General features: G+C 37.7%; 1 protein-coding gene across 1 annotated transcript in view; it reads right to left on the minus strand.

The window, feature by feature from the left end:
• Window positions 1-201: 201 nt before the first annotated feature.
• Window positions 202-15,643, minus strand: part of acsl6 (acyl-CoA synthetase long chain family member 6) — a gene marked incomplete at both ends in the record, with an annotated part of 35,421 nt that continues 19,979 nt past the window's right edge. Inside the window, 14 exons of the mRNA XM_079248101.1 lie at window positions 202-342; window positions 1,800-1,871; window positions 1,956-2,057; window positions 2,203-2,346; window positions 2,439-2,555; window positions 2,774-2,862; window positions 5,534-5,606; window positions 6,141-6,236; window positions 6,707-6,841; window positions 7,195-7,329; window positions 10,188-10,265; window positions 10,455-10,528; window positions 14,370-14,421; window positions 14,915-14,947. Of these exons, the coding sequence (XP_079104227.1) occupies window positions 202-342; window positions 1,800-1,871; window positions 1,956-2,057; window positions 2,203-2,346; window positions 2,439-2,555; window positions 2,774-2,862; window positions 5,534-5,606; window positions 6,141-6,236; window positions 6,707-6,841; window positions 7,195-7,329; window positions 10,188-10,265; window positions 10,455-10,528; window positions 14,370-14,421; window positions 14,915-14,947 (1,341 nt within the window). The remainder of the gene's footprint in view (window positions 343-1,799; window positions 1,872-1,955; window positions 2,058-2,202; window positions 2,347-2,438; window positions 2,556-2,773; window positions 2,863-5,533; window positions 5,607-6,140; window positions 6,237-6,706; window positions 6,842-7,194; window positions 7,330-10,187; window positions 10,266-10,454; window positions 10,529-14,369; window positions 14,422-14,914; window positions 14,948-15,643) is intronic.

Consider the following 15,643-nt stretch of genomic DNA (forward strand, 5'->3'; position numbering starts at 1 on the left):
GTGTTTTTTTTACTTTATTTCATTTTTTTGATTTGTTTTTAATAGCCATCTTAGTTCTTCCACAGCTTGGCCAGTTTTGGTTTACTTTCCCAAAGCATGTTCAGCCTCAACAGACACGTTTTAGACCCAGAGCGGCAGGTCACTGGTGAAAAGTAAATCTTTGTGTCAGGATGCTCGAGGGAAAATGAGGTCTGCTGGCCTTCACATGGAGATACTGCTATAGAGCTGGTCAATCTTTCCCTTGAAGAATTCCTTCAGTTCTGGTCTCTTGGCCTTTAGCGTTGGAGTCAGGAGGCCGTTCTCAATGGAGAACATCTCGTTATGGATGTAGATGTTCTTCACCTTTCAAAGGAAAACAGTCAAATATAAGTAAGATGTAGAATTGGACCCATATTACTGTCTGTGTACCCAGAGCTTACTGGGTTATGTTAAATCAAAAATACAGGAACATTCCTTGTTATTTTGTACAATGACTTTTCTACAAGAATATGTAAAGTTTTTAATCACTAGCCTGTAATATCCTAAATAAATCAAATCAAACTTCATTTATCAAGCACTTTTGATGCACAAAGCAACACAAAGTGCTGCTTAAAAATCTATTGAAATTTATACACACTTGGCAGATAATTATCAGTTAGTTATGTCATTCAGCTTTAGGTTACAGCTTAATCTATTGTTAGTAACAGCATAAATGATGATTTTTTTAAAGAGCTTTTAAAGTGTTACTGCCCAGATTTTTGTCAATTTCAAACCCATAATGTCAGCTATTTGTGATAATCAGCATCTATTGTTTATGTAACTGCTTGTTTAAACCATAAAAAATAGATACGTAAATAACTGGTATGACATTATATAACATGTATTACAGCTGCATGTTATAGCGTTTGTCTGCCACTTGGGGGCAGTGTCGTTACAATCCGAGCTGTGGGCTCCTCATACAGTGTCAGTGATGCTGTTCCTTACTCTAGATTTACTCTGCTGTGGAAAAGATAAAGGTCAAAATGGACAAAGATATTAGTTTCAAAGATTAGTTTCATGACTAAAACAAAGTGTTTAATGATTAACGTTGTCCAATGTATCCATGTCTCTGCTTTTCAATGGTGCTTCTCGTGACACTTCTTTCTTGTGACTTTTCTTCTTTTTTTTTTCTTTGTCTTGTTTTTAGGAAATTTTATCAATTCATGGTGTTATCTATTGAGCCTAAGAACTGTTTGGGGAACTATTCTAAAAAAAAAAAAAAAAAAAAAAAAGACCATCTATAGTATGAGTTTGCAGATGTACATGTCAGGTTTTTTTTTTGGTTTTTTTTTTACCTTTGTAGACAAAACAAAGGTCTACAGCTAAACCCTTCCTTTACTGTAGTTGCACTTATTCTTTTTTTATTTTAAAATCTCCCTGAAGCTAAGCAGGAAGCAAAGAATTTACACTTTTTTTTTACATTGCAATTTACATGACACACCATGTTGCACAGTGTTATATATAACTTGCACTGACATGTCATGCTGCACTCCTGTTGCCTGGTCTTGCAATTTGTCATTTTATTTTGTCATGCAGGGTACCTGTATGATTGGTCCCAAGATACATTTTCCCTTAAGGGACAATAAACTTTACGTAATGTTACATTATGTCATGTTAATGTTACTATCAGACTGATTTGCCCATTTTACAGGTATTTAGATGGCTGTGAGATTGGAGGCAAACAATGTGAAATCCACTTTTTAACAACTTGAAATCCGATTATTTTTCATACAAGTTTCCTGTTAATTTGGGGGAAAACATGGCTCCATATGTTTTCCTACCTGTTCAAAAGAATGGAGGCCACTGGCTTTGCCCAGACGAACCAAATCTTCAAGGATTGCCTTTTTTAATTCCTGTTAGTAACCAAGAAAAGTGTCACGATGATATCTACATTCCTCCATGTGTAAACTGGAGTGTTTCTGTCATGTTTTATTTACCGTGTTTTTACAAAGATCTTTGTAGGTACCCAAGATGCCTTTTTTCTTTGCCCATTCAGGCATGACTTCAGGGTCAGGAACCACAATTCCTACCAAACAGGACTGAAACAGCAGACAGCATAAAGCGCAGGTGAGGAACACGTCTGAGAGGACACAAATTCAATTCAGGCTACAGAGACGTACAGTCAAAGCAAGAGACCTGCTCCAAATTTAAGATTTGTTTGCCATCAAGACATTGGTTGATTACCTGGAGACTATCTCCATGAACATAGAGCTGTGACACTGGTTCACTCCTAATGTAGATGTTCTCAATCTTCTCAGGAGAGATGTACTCGCCCTGCGCCAACTTAAAGATGTGCTTTTTCCTGTCAATGATCTTCAATGTGCCGTTCTACAGGAGACAACAGATTTAAAAGATATAAAATGAGTGGAAATCAATGCCTTATTAAAAGTTTCACAATACTTTAAGTCTGGTTTACATACAGGCAGCCATTTGCCAATGTCTCCAGTATGGAGCCAGCCATCTGCATCCAGAGTCTCAGCCGTTCTCTCTGGGTCTTTGAGGTAGCCCTTAAACACGTTTGGTCCCTTCACGCAAACCTAGATGAAAGCGGAAAGGAGCGCATGGTGTTCAGGATGGCAGGTGGAGTCTACAGCATACATCATTTCCTATGGAGGCACCATGATGTTCAAACTCTGACAAGTTAGTTGCTTATCCTGATCATGAATATTGGTGTTTTAATAAATTGAATTAAACATTTCACACAGCTTAAATAAACACTTTGTAATCTTCTCAGTCCTGAGATCACTTTACTCACCTCTCCTTCTCCCTTAGAAGCAAAGTAGTTCTTCTCAGGAACATCCACCAGTTTGATGAGGTTACATGGCAGCGGGGCCCCAACATGACCTATTAGTGCAATTAGAAAAAAAAAAAGTTGGAGCTACCTTTTACTTTTTTGCTTTAAATGTGGAGTATGAACGATTTTCAATAGTTTCAAAATAAATTAACTAACAAAAATAACTGCAATCATAATGAGATATTTTTTTAAACATGTAGGTTCCAGTCTGTCCATATTTGATGCGTTATTAAATTACAAGTTTAATCAATGACAAAGACCCTTCTTAAATGTTTGCCTACCAGTAAAAAAAAAGTGCTTTTTGTCATTTGTCATTAATTAAACTTAATAACGCATCAAATATGGACAGACTGGAACCTACATGTTCAAAAAATCTATCTAATTATGATTGTAGTTATTTTATTAGTTAATTTATTTAGAAAATATTGAAAATCTTACATACTCCACCTTTAAATTTAAGCTTTTTTGGCTCACAGTTTGGTTTACTGTCCACTGTTTAACACAAGAGAGATGTTGGCGCTCATCACTTTCTAAATAAAGTCAACATTGACTGCATTCATGTTGTGCTCAATAAATCTGGTATGCAGGTTTGTTAAGTTAATTAAATTAATTTGATATTTTTTTTATATTAAATCTAAAAGAAAATCAACTGTTTCAAAAACACCTGAAATATAAAAAGTAAGCAGCAGGGGGCGATCCTAGTCTGCATTTTGATGACAGCATTTACAGTAAATGTTATGCAACATTCCCTAAATTACTGTCAGGTCGAGGATAAGCATAGACAGGACAGACAGGCATGGTGTCTTTTCTTCTGTTGTTTTTCAGCCTGAAACAGGCAAACAAATGGGAGAAAAGCTTTTAGTCAACTGAAAGCCTACTTTTCCCTGTTTATGTATTTCGCCATGTTTCAATGCACACTTATTATTACAGAGTTGTAAGTTTTATGTCAGTCTGATATTTAAGGAAACACTTCCAATGCCTTTCTCAGTAAAACGTACCATTTCATACATCTAACACGACAGGGAAACAAAACTGACTGCACTCAGCTTTTTCCAATAAAAAGTAAAAGTTATGACTAGATTTTATTGCATACGGCAACTTTGATTAGAAAGAGATTTTAAAAAATCTTGTTACTTTAAAGATGTCGTACTCTTTACCACAAGGCTTTACTGTATTGCAACTGGGATTATAAAAGAAAATAGGGTGATAATTGTGGAATAACCTCAGGACTTTCACTTTAATGAGAAACAAATATTTGACATTCTAAAAACAAATATTTCACATGAAGCAGAGCCCTGATTAACCAGAGTTATGTGCCAAATTCTGCTGTTTTGGAAACCTTGCACAAACTGTGTGAACTACAACCTCTCTTTATTTTCTGCTTCACTTAATGAGAGTTGATCTTTGCAGAGATAAAGTTCACATACTCTACTCTGACTTTATAGAGGATTCGACCTACTGCTGCATCACTGTCATGAGATATTCATATTCATCCAAAAGCGTTTCTTTTTTTGTTTGCCAACCGTTTTTATTTGAGCTGTGTGCCACTTTCATGTATTCCTCCCCAGGAATACTTATACTGATATTTATACAGCTTAAAATCTCACAAGTGGTTGCTTTATTATGACTCTAAAAACATTCAAACAGACTTTGTAGTAGAAGAAAAATATGGCGTTTTTAACCTTTTCATTACCACCCGGTTGCTGGTAATCCAGTAATAAACTTTATTCCCATCTAGTAGTAATGAAAAGGTTAAAAACAAAGCCAAAACATATACACAGAGCTCAAAGGGTTAATAAAAAGAAACAAAAGACTTTTAACAAAGACTTTAACTGATTCACATGTTGACTTTTACATTTACTACATCCCTAACTCAGCAGCTTAATCTACTCTGTATGTTCAGGAATGAAGTGGGTTTAGTTTACCATGTAATGAAGATCAAGATCGTCACTGTAAATAACCTAATAAACCCTTTTATATTTGATCACACCTTGTAGTTTTAATGCTCTGCAAACACTGTAGTGACTGTGAACCGAGTAGTTCAATAAAACACAATTCATTTTCACAGGAACATTGCAAAACTGAAGCTAAGAGCTCTTTCATGTGGGACTCCATCTGCAGTGAGTATCCAGCATTAATGTGTTTAGAGATACTCAGCCAGCTCTAATTATAGGCTCTGATCTGTGTATGCATTTGTCCAAGTTTACAAGCTGTTTTCCCCCCGCCTTTACTTCTAAAGCCTTATAATGCCAGAGAAATACAGACGGTATGAAATCAGAGTCAGACAGTTATCTATGGGCTTTAAGATCAGATGGCAGCATAGAAGCTTAAATCATTTCCTGGACATCAAACACCACACAAAAGGTAGTTTCACAGTTATCCAGCTTATTGAAATAGACAATGTCCTGAGCAGACTGCGCAGCTATCTATGTCTCAACCTTTGAGGCCTCTCAAGATTATTTTCCAGTAAATCTTGTCAAAAGAAGAAAAAAAAAAAAACTACCTGTAAATCATTCACTGGGAGCACATTATGACTCAATGTCTTCACTTTTAGACCTCTGAACATACAGTTGGCTCAAAAAAATAAGTCTGGTGATTTAAGCAGAGATAAGAATCAGTCTTTCCAAATTGTGCCACAAAAAAAAGAACACACACACACACACACACACACACACACACACACACACACACACACACACACACACACACACACACACTCACCTGGGGTCCAGTCTCCAGGTGTGGTGAAGGTGCAGCCTGCTGTGCACTCGGTCTGGCCATATGCCTCGTACACCTACACAGATGAGCACAATGCTGAAGGGAAGGCTGCTAACAACCTTATTGTTACTGTACTCAGTTAAGGAGCAGAAATGACAAGAAATGATGATCACAAGTAACTGTGTATGTTTTCTGTTTTGATGGTAGCAGTGTTTGTTTAAATAATGTAGACTGTATAAAATTGAGCGTTTTAACTGCAAAGTGGGTCAACCTTCAGCTTTAATCCTCTCCTAAGGAGAAATTATGTGTCCTTGGCAGCCAAAGGCACCTCTACTGTCACCGCTTTATCATTAAATCTGGGTTTTTCTCTGAAAGGAACTGCAGTGAACTGCTTGCTGAGACAAAAACCCACCCACAGCACTTAGAATTGAGTTGAAGTTGTGGGGCAGATGATTTAACATTACACTTTGAGTGTTGTAATATTAAAAGTTGAGTTTGGGGTAAGAGTACAGAAAGATTTTTACATTAAAGACGCTCCAAACAGGTATAGAAGCAGAACACATGCAGTCTCTGAGAGAGTATGCTTGGTATGAGTGGTAATGAGACTCACCTGGCAACCCAAAGCTGCTCTGAGGAATCCCAGTACAGTCGGTGAGGTAGGAGCGGCTCCTGTTATAATCATCCTTAGTCTTCCTCCCAGGCTGGCCTGTATGAAGTGGGAATGTAAAATTCAATAAGGGGATACTTTGTTTGAAATATTCCAGAAGGTTTTCTTCTTTTACTGATGAGAGCTGCAATAAAATCCAACCAAACCAAACTCACAGTAAAGAGGCAAATGAACCTCTTTAGTATATTTTTTCCTTTTATTTTACTATCTCTGTTGCCATTGATGCTGAATGTCATGAGGTAATACTTGAGGATCGTGTCTTAGAAAACTACAGCAAACGTTTTGACATCTATAAACATGTACTAACCATACTACAGGCTGATACACCAGTAGCTGTTAAAGCTTCTTGGACATTCAACACTCTGCTTACTGAACTGCTCCTGGACTTCATAACTGTGTTTTTTTTTTTTCCAGTTTCAGTCTTAGTCACACCGTGGTTAAGTCAAAGCGTGACTTGAGAGTGATGTCGGGTTTCCACATTTTTCTCAAGTGAAGGAAACCCTGTTTACCTGAATCTTACTGAAGAAGACTTTGTCCCACATGCTGTCACTGCGAATGATTCCTCTGCTCAGTTCAGCACCTTTTCTCTTTGCAGCAAAGTTTAGCAACCAACGCTTCAGGGGGGTGTTTGCCTGACTGAAGATCTGAGGAGGAGAAAAAGAGCAGACATGTCTTAGCTGGACACAAACCCTGCTTTTTTCCCTGCAGTTGAAAGCATTTAGCCTTGTTTATGTAAATTGCTTGAAATGACATGTCTTCTGAGGACTGATCAAAGTCCTAAACTGAGGTTTTAAAGAGCAAGGGAAGAATTTGAGGAAACTGCATATGTCACATAAACTACAGAGCTAGAATAGATCTAGAATTAGAATTTATTTCTATTATTGTAATTTGTTGCAGATCAGTTTCCAAAAACAGCACCAGTTTAAACTTAAGAAACTGGTATTGAACAGAACAAAGTGTGGGTTCATTACCAGCCTTCTGGGTTTGTTTATCTCACCTTGTCGTACATGCGATTGAGCAGTCGAGGCACCACGGGGAAAATAGTCGGCCGCAGGGCCTTCATGTCATCTGACAGGAGACGGATGTCACCCTGATAGAATCCGATTCGCCCTCCGTGGCAGTAGACCACAGACTGCATGAGAAGACACAAATAATAATAAATATGTGGTATTTATTACAAAAAGCCAGTTAAAAATGGACAGAAGTAAAACCTGATTTTTATATTCTTTGTTTAGAATAAATAACTCAAAAAGTTTGCAAATGAAATTTTTATTCATAGTGCGACACATGACCCGATGGGTAGGATTCTAATAAGCACTAGTCAGGGTTTCAATTGCAATACCAGCCTCTGTATGTTTCATCACACTTATCATAAATATCACGATTGTCGTTCTCACACAAGTCTCAGGGCATTTAGAAAAAAGTGGAACATTGCACATGTTTCAGTACTGTTTTTACATTTGTGTGTAAAAGACTTTTGTATTAAGATTGTCTGTCTTTACTGACACATAGACGTCATGCACATTATGATCTGCAAAGCTTTTAGCGTGCAAATTCAATCAACTTAAATAAAGTGTTGTGATTTTTCAACTTTCCATCTATTCACACCACTGTTACTTTGCACACACCGAGTTTTAAATATAAAAAGGGGAAATAGCTGCCCTGCATAAAAAATGTTCACGACTCACTCATATGATTGTCATCACAACTGGACAGATAAAAAAAAAGCTGCATATGCATTCATCTATTAACTTTAACAGGTTAAAGTGTAGTTAGCTAAAAGCAGCATTTAGTCAGTTTCTGAATCTGCAGCTCAGCCATCCAAAGCCGTCAAGAAAACCAAATGTAGAGGAAAGAAGACAAATTCTTGCTCTAAAACTGCACAGGAACACTAAAATAAACCAATGTAAACATCTACATAGATGTTATAATATCTTAAGCAGTTATTTTAGGTTTTACTTCCTGACTGCTGTGCAGCAAAGCGCCGTGCTGTATTTTGTGGAAAGACCTTCCATGAAACATTCATAAAGTTTGTGTGAGCAACTCTGACCCAAACTAGTGCAACTTCAGTGATTTAATGTGTTAAAAATTAAGACTGATAAAAACACTGTTAAAAAAAAAAAAAAAAAAAGACATCAGAAGAGTAATGAGCTTCAGAGAAAGGATTCCTCTATTCTTTGCTGGTATGGCTTGGCACGTATTTGTTCCTCACAAATACTACAGATACCTTTCAGAGGTTGAGGTCAAGGGCTGCTGTTGAGAAACTAAGCTAAAAAACAACCAACAAAAAAAAACAAAAAAAACCATCAGATGCAGTTTCCTTCCGGTTTTTCCAGCTATATAAGGTACAGCAAAGCACAAAACCTGCCCCATTTTTTTTTTCTTCTTCATTTGATGCGTCTCAAGTGTCAGACAAATAACTGTATGGAATTTAACTCCATTGTGGAGCTGGCTGCACCTCTTTCCTGGGAAGTTAGGTGGTTTCATGTGTTGTCTTACTTCTCCTGCTGTGGACTGTATGTAAACAAACCAAATTAGTTTCTACTGAGCACAGCGGAAACGATCAAACACATCTGGCACACCAAATAAAGATCCCTAAGTTTACCAAGCGTTAAAAAAAACAAAAACAAACAACAACAACAAAAAAAAAACATTTTGTAAAGTTCAAAGTTGTTTTAGGAGAGGAGAAAAGTAAAAGCAAGAGAAAAAAAAATACTGAAATACAAAACAAACTAATGAAAGCTGTTTAATATTTTATGTTGGGCTTTATAGCTTCATACTGATACCTATGTGTTTATATGTTAATATTGTCTTATTGATTGATTATCATCATAATCATTATTATCATTCTCTTTTTTGTTATTTTGTACTGAGGGGGTACTACTGAAATACTTTTTCCCACAGCTTAAAACTTTAATCTGTCCATTAAAACCTTTATTTTTTTCAGCTTTTGAGGTAACTAAAAGAAAAAAAAAAGGAACTTTGAGAGGTTAATTCTTCGTTATAATTTTATTTAATTATAATTATTCATTAATCTGAATTTAGGTTATTGATGCCTGCACCAAATGCATAATGTTGAATTAGATCTGAATGGGTTAAAATTGGATTTCTCTCCTTGTGTGTTTTTTGTGTTGTATTGGAGTAAAAACTATTCCACCAATCTTAAACAATATTTCATTCTTCCATCATAACAAACACCTCCCATCCAACACAGCTAAATGCAGAGATTTCAGTAATCAGAAACCTGGTTATTGCTGTGTTTTTGCACTAATCCAACATCTTAACACGCTGCAGTTTTTGTACAGAGGTGAAGGATCTCTGGAAAACATGTAGGCAGGCAGTTACTCATCTTCTGACTTTTTTATGCATGGTATGCCCATTACCATCACACCTGCAGGCAGGCAGTTGGATGGAAAATGTTTCCAGCTTTCCAACAATGCAACTCTGACTAAAAATGAAACTTAAAAATGTTTTCCAGCTTTCCAGTCTTGTGCAGCCAAGTCTTTGGCACCAACTGTGCATGCTCTCACCACAGAACCCCTCAGTTGAAAAATTCCCACCAAAAAACCCAAATCTTGCTGAAAGTAGAGTGGCAGAATGTAATGAAGGAATAAACTGGATGTAATACTGTAAACGGAATTTTTCCCTCCATGTAAAAGCTTTGTCTAATCCTCAGTCTCAACCTGATTGCTTTTAATTCTAAGTTTCTTGTAAACAACTGGAGCCTGTTTCACTGCCTGTGTTCTCCCTGAGGCTATGAAGTGAAGGGACACATCCACCGTTGGCTGTAGGTGTGGCTTTTATCTGGGAAACAAAACTGAAGAGAGGAATTCAAAAGTTAGAACAAGGTCTCTCTTCCTGCTGCTCACCCACTCATCAATTATCCCTCACCTTTAATGTCTTACTTCATGCACAAATTCTTCTTTCTGCCCACACTTAACATCCTGAAACTAACAAACACAGTCCTGTGTCCTGGCTCAGCCAGTTTACCTCGATGAGTCGCTCAAACATGTGAGCCAGCGGCAGGAAGGAAATGAGGCAATCGTCTTGGTTTGGAAAAATAACTTTCTGCAATTCACAAGGAAGAAAAAAAAAAATCAGATAACTTAAAATGATAAAGCCACATAGCAACATGAAATGCAAGCGGCTTCTTAAAGCAAACAGATCACTTGGGGGAGACATCTTTTTTTTAACTAATTTAAAACGATTAAAAAGGACAGACGTGAACGTAAAAAGGGAGAAGGGAGGACAACTCACATCTGTCACTTTGAGGAAGCCTGAGAAATCCGCCACCACGTTCCCATGGGTGAGCATGACTCCCTTTGGATTTCCTGAGAAGGCACACAAAAAAAGAAAAGCCCACAGAAATATCAGTCGGGTGATTTAGCTCTTGCCAGAGGTGCAAAAAGTCATCCAAGTTGGCATCGCAAGGAAAACACACATCCTGCAGGACATCTTCTTGAGAATTTCATTCACTTCATGTCTTCAAAAGTTCAGACTGATATAATGGGGGAGGGGGGGGGGGGGTTATGTTGCGTTTCTGGCTGTGTGCAGTACCAGCACCAGGTATGGAGTGTCTCAGGTGTGACACTTAAAAGTGTAAAGCAAAAATGAATGCTGCATTTATACAGTAAACAGATTAGAACAATCTCTGCAAGAAGTGTCGTAGTGTTTGACACGGAGGGGCTGCAACATTTGACCAACAAAAAAAACCTCATTAATGTGCTTCAAACTAAAACAGTTTTCTTTTTTAAAAAAAAATCTTTGAAGTGTTCGGCATTTACCTTAAAACACTAATAATGATTATCTACTCAATTGCTCGTCATTCAATAAGTTAGTCAAGGTAACTCAGCACTTTCCATTTTGGTTTTTGCAAAGCAATGAATCTTAAATTAAAGCTTCCTCTATTTTTAAAAATCTGCAACCCACAGCTGTAGGCAATCATGTCAGCCGAGAGCTGAGGAGATGTCGCAACAAAGACGTAGAGGATTCTCAAGAAATGCTGCTCGAGGTTGCACAATGAACCCTGGGCTGAAGGGGTTGCAGGGGTTTTCTCACGCCAGAAGGTGGCAGAATTGCCTGCTCATGACACTGTAAGCTGACACCAGCAGTCCTCAAATGACCTCACACTGTAAGCTGACACCAGCAGTCCTCAAATGACCTGCTTTTTGCTGCCCTGTGTGTTGGTTTCAGCGGCTGGCGCTCACGCAAAGATGACAACTTCCTTAAAAAGCAGAGCTGCTCTTTTGTTCCCATGAGTCTGACATGACAGAACATGTTGGAGTATCTGGAGTAAAGGGAGGGCTTACTATTAGGTCATTCTGCTTCTAATAACAGGAAAGATTTCCAGCAAATGCCTGTTTCCCTTCTCTGTTCTTTTATCAAAGCCTCAATTCCCCCCTAGAAATGTCTCAAAAAACATTTACTGCTAAGGAGGACGTAGTATTCTCTTGGTTTCTTCAATTTTATAATTATCTCTTTTTATTTCAACCTGAGTGATGGAAGTTCGGATTGGATGTTTGGCTGGTTCAGCAGTGTCACTGAAAGGCTGCTTCCACTAAGTCACATGTCTAGCATGTCGAAAAACAAAGGGTAGCTGGTTATTTTTTTGGCGCAAGCAATTTTCTGTTGGCGGCGACATGCAACATTAAGCAAAAAAGGTCCACAGTTTACACTGACTAACTCAGGGGTGTCCAAGTTCAGTCCCCAAGAGCAACTTTTACATTCATATCTTCTCCAACACACCTCCTGTGAATAAAATGGCTGAATTTCCTCATTCTTCATGTCATTCAGCTCTTCAGAGGCCTATTAATCTGTTCTGGGTGTGTTGTTGAAGAGATATGTACGTCAACTGTCAACTGTCCACAGAAGGTCTGGTGCTCATGAAACCACATTTTCATTTAGAATAATTGTGTTTTGTTGAAGATTGAAGTGGAAATCGCAAAACTGATGTCTGCAAAACTAAATTTAGAAGCATTTTTAAAAAGAAAAAATAAATCCTGAACATATAAAAATATTCAATAGAAGTTCTGCATGATGTGTCCAGATGCAGAGAAATGTTGACTTTTAGGTCACATGATCCGGCAAGGGTTATAAAAGGGTTATAAAATGTTTCTTATTCTATTACTAGTTAGAAAAAGAAACATAATTCTGTAATTTGGACACACAGTAAGGTCAGTTTTACCTTAACGCTCCATCATGTCTTCATTCCAACATAACACATTAAGTCATGATGTGTATGTAACATTGTCCAAGACAACATGTACGGTGAACAATTCTTCAAAAAGCATGCCGCATTTTAAAAAATATATTCTTTATTTTACATATGTGCTCCCATCTTTAAGAATCCTGGTGTAGGAGGGATTAAGATTGTTTTAGTTCACTGAGCAACTATTACATTTATTAATAATTCATCGGCTTCTTCCCCTGAAATGTTTTGTTGTGGTTAAAGACTTAATCCCACAGACAACTGGTCTGACTTTACTGCATTCATGATCTGCGACGGAGAAAAACCATAGACTGTATATAAAAAGATGGACGGAGCCTCCCTGACGCCACCCATAGGTTTCTGAAGAGCTGAATTGAAGCTCTGTGGGCGGTTCCTACCATCGCCATCTTGGCAGGGGCATGAGTGTCGTCTCGCCCAAAAAAATACAAATATGGGCAAACAGGTGGCGCTGAGAGGGGCGCTGTGAGCATCATGGTGGATGATTGATATCGAGCAAACTCCGAGCTTTCTGTAGCTAAGAGCTAACTGAGTTAACCCGTAGATAACAGGAGCTAACCAGCTAACGGAGGTAAGCGAGCAAAAGCTAAGTCACGTTGTTAACTGGCTAAAAACCGCTGTTGTTCTACGTTCTTCTTACTTGAAGCGGGAGATTTGGTACCTGTCAATCAAAAGGACACATCCCTAAATATGCAGAATTTTGAGATTAAATTACTTTTAAACGGGCGAGTTAGAAAAAAATTCACTCCCCCCCACAGTTGTCATGAAGTTAAACCTGACCTATTAAACCAAAAATGGATTTTTGAACCAGGTTGTAAACGTGTTTATTTCTGCTGTGAAGTTGGTCTTTCTAACATAGGAGTCTATGGGGATTCGCTCTGTTTTGGAGGCAGCCCCCAGTGGATGAAGGGGGAACTGCAGTTTTATGTACTTCCGCATAGGCTTCCCTTTTTACCGCCAGAGGTTGCTGCTTGAGAAAACCACTGATGGCTTTCCTTCCTGCACCACCTGATCCTTAAAAAAATGCAATTTTAAGTGTTCATTCTTTAGAATGAAGACTGGGGCTTTTTGTCACAAAAGGGATTTTAAAAATGATCATTCATACATTTACATCTAAGCAGAAAGAAAGGACAGCATGGCTCAAAATTGGGAACCAGTTTGCAAAATACTGTTGATATGTTTTGAGTAAGACCACAGAAAATGTTACATTTTAACACCTTTGAATGTCTCACTTTTGTCCACTGTCTGCTAAAGCTGGAAGAAGTGGCAAACACTGCTACAAAGCACTCAGGAGAACATGCACACACACTTTCTTGTTAACTTGGCACAGCTAAACATTTTTGAGAACATTGCACTTCATAATGGCAATGAAAACAAAGCAGTACTAAAGAAAGGAGGATAGTTCTGGCAGTGTGTTAATAAGCAATAACAAGTAGCATTTCTTTACTAAGGAGATCATCTAAGCCAGGGATCCCCAATGATACTCGAGGACCAGGATTGGGGATCCCTGATCTAAGCCATCTTGTTTTTGCCTACTTTTCCATTTTAACAAAGCACTTCAGATATGTGCTGCGCTATAATCTATACATCAAATATTCACTGCTTGACATGCAGCACTAAGAGCTGTCTTTATGTCGATTCAGAGTTTGCCACATTCATTATCAACAAATTACAAAATCCTGTCCATATTTTCTTTAAAGGTGTGGTATTAAGCTAATTATATAGTTGCAAACTGTCTCCTTTGATTTGGCAGTGTGTGAGATGTTACGTGGGAAATATTAAAGGGTTTACTTGTATTTAATTCTACTGTAGCTGATAGAGTTTAATGATTTTGACCGATTTTTAATTATTAATGGTTTGCTTCATCACCTGTACCTTAGAAGGATGCATCCTTCAAGCAGCTAACAGAAATGGTTGATGAATTGGTGAAAAATGACAACAGCTACCTGTGGTTCCACTGGTGAAACATACAATGGACAGGTCGTCTGGCGCTGGTGGCTGTGGAAAAAACAGTTGCATCAGTCAGAAAACATGCAGCTGTTAGAGATGGGACTTGAAGTTGGGAGATGAGCTGCAGATAAAGTCAGAAGTTCTCGCCCTTTTCAGTCATTTTACAAGTGGGAAAACAAAAGGGTTGAGGGAAACTGTTGACATACAGAAATGTGCATTAATTATGTGGCCTGTCAACACCAGCTGAAGCAGCTGTCACAAAAACATGTGCAGTGTTATGCTTTGATGTCATCTCTTCTCAAGATAATCTCTTAAATGCTTGAAGGACTTAATGAACATAGTTAACTTTATTGGTGTAACATTTTAGTAATGTTGGTGTTTTGTGCCAATTCTTTTTTTTTTTTTTTTTTTTTTTTTACAAACACAGAAAATAAAAGAAAATAAAATTGCATTTTATATTGTGTGTGAGGATTTGTATTGATGTACAATGAACATTAGCATTTGGTTATGTTAGCCAAGTTTCTTTTGAAGTCATACTTACTTTGGGTTTTCTGTGGTGCTCTCTGCCTAGAGCCTGGAAAGAGAAGAAAAATAACCATTACAAGTCAGTGTGACACTGAATATACAGTAACTAATAGTTTTGCCTTCTAAGATCTAACTTTTATGGCTCTACTTTGTTGCAAAGCAAACATTATCTTATGCTCTTCCAGGAAAGACAGATTCCTACTATTCCTATTCCTAGATATTACTTTAATGCATGATAATGTAAAACAACTCCCTTTGTGACTTTGACTCGGACGCCACCGTCTGCTGGAACAGTTTCTTTTGTCTGTTTGCAGTAATTGATTTTAATGAAGTATAAACACTGACTGGAAGTAAGAGCATAAACAGATTACTGTAAATGTGTAACCTCACACAAAGAGGCAACAGGCCTGTTTAATGCTGTGAAGCATTTCTCAGATTCTGTTGTGCAAAAAGACGAGCAGATAAAAATCTCCCCTTGCATGTGCACGTCTGTGAACAAATCTTATCATCGGTTTGTTATGACGGGCTGCGTATGGTATGTCGCTTTGTACGTAACTAGGACTGCTCTAATAATAGAGTGAAAAATTTATAAGGCTGCAGCAGCCATTAATGTGGTGAAGACGTTATAACGAAATGCTGTTTCACATGGTGTGTTTACATGGTCCTGAACAGTCAAGTAATAGAAAAATACAGTTTAAACATATGATTCAGCTGGATGTAAATTATAATCAAATAACAGAAACAT

Source organism: Telmatherina bonti, assembly GCF_933228915.1.
Source record: "Telmatherina bonti genome assembly, chromosome: 10".
NCBI lineage: Eukaryota > Metazoa > Chordata > Actinopteri > Atheriniformes > Telmatherinidae > Telmatherina > Telmatherina bonti.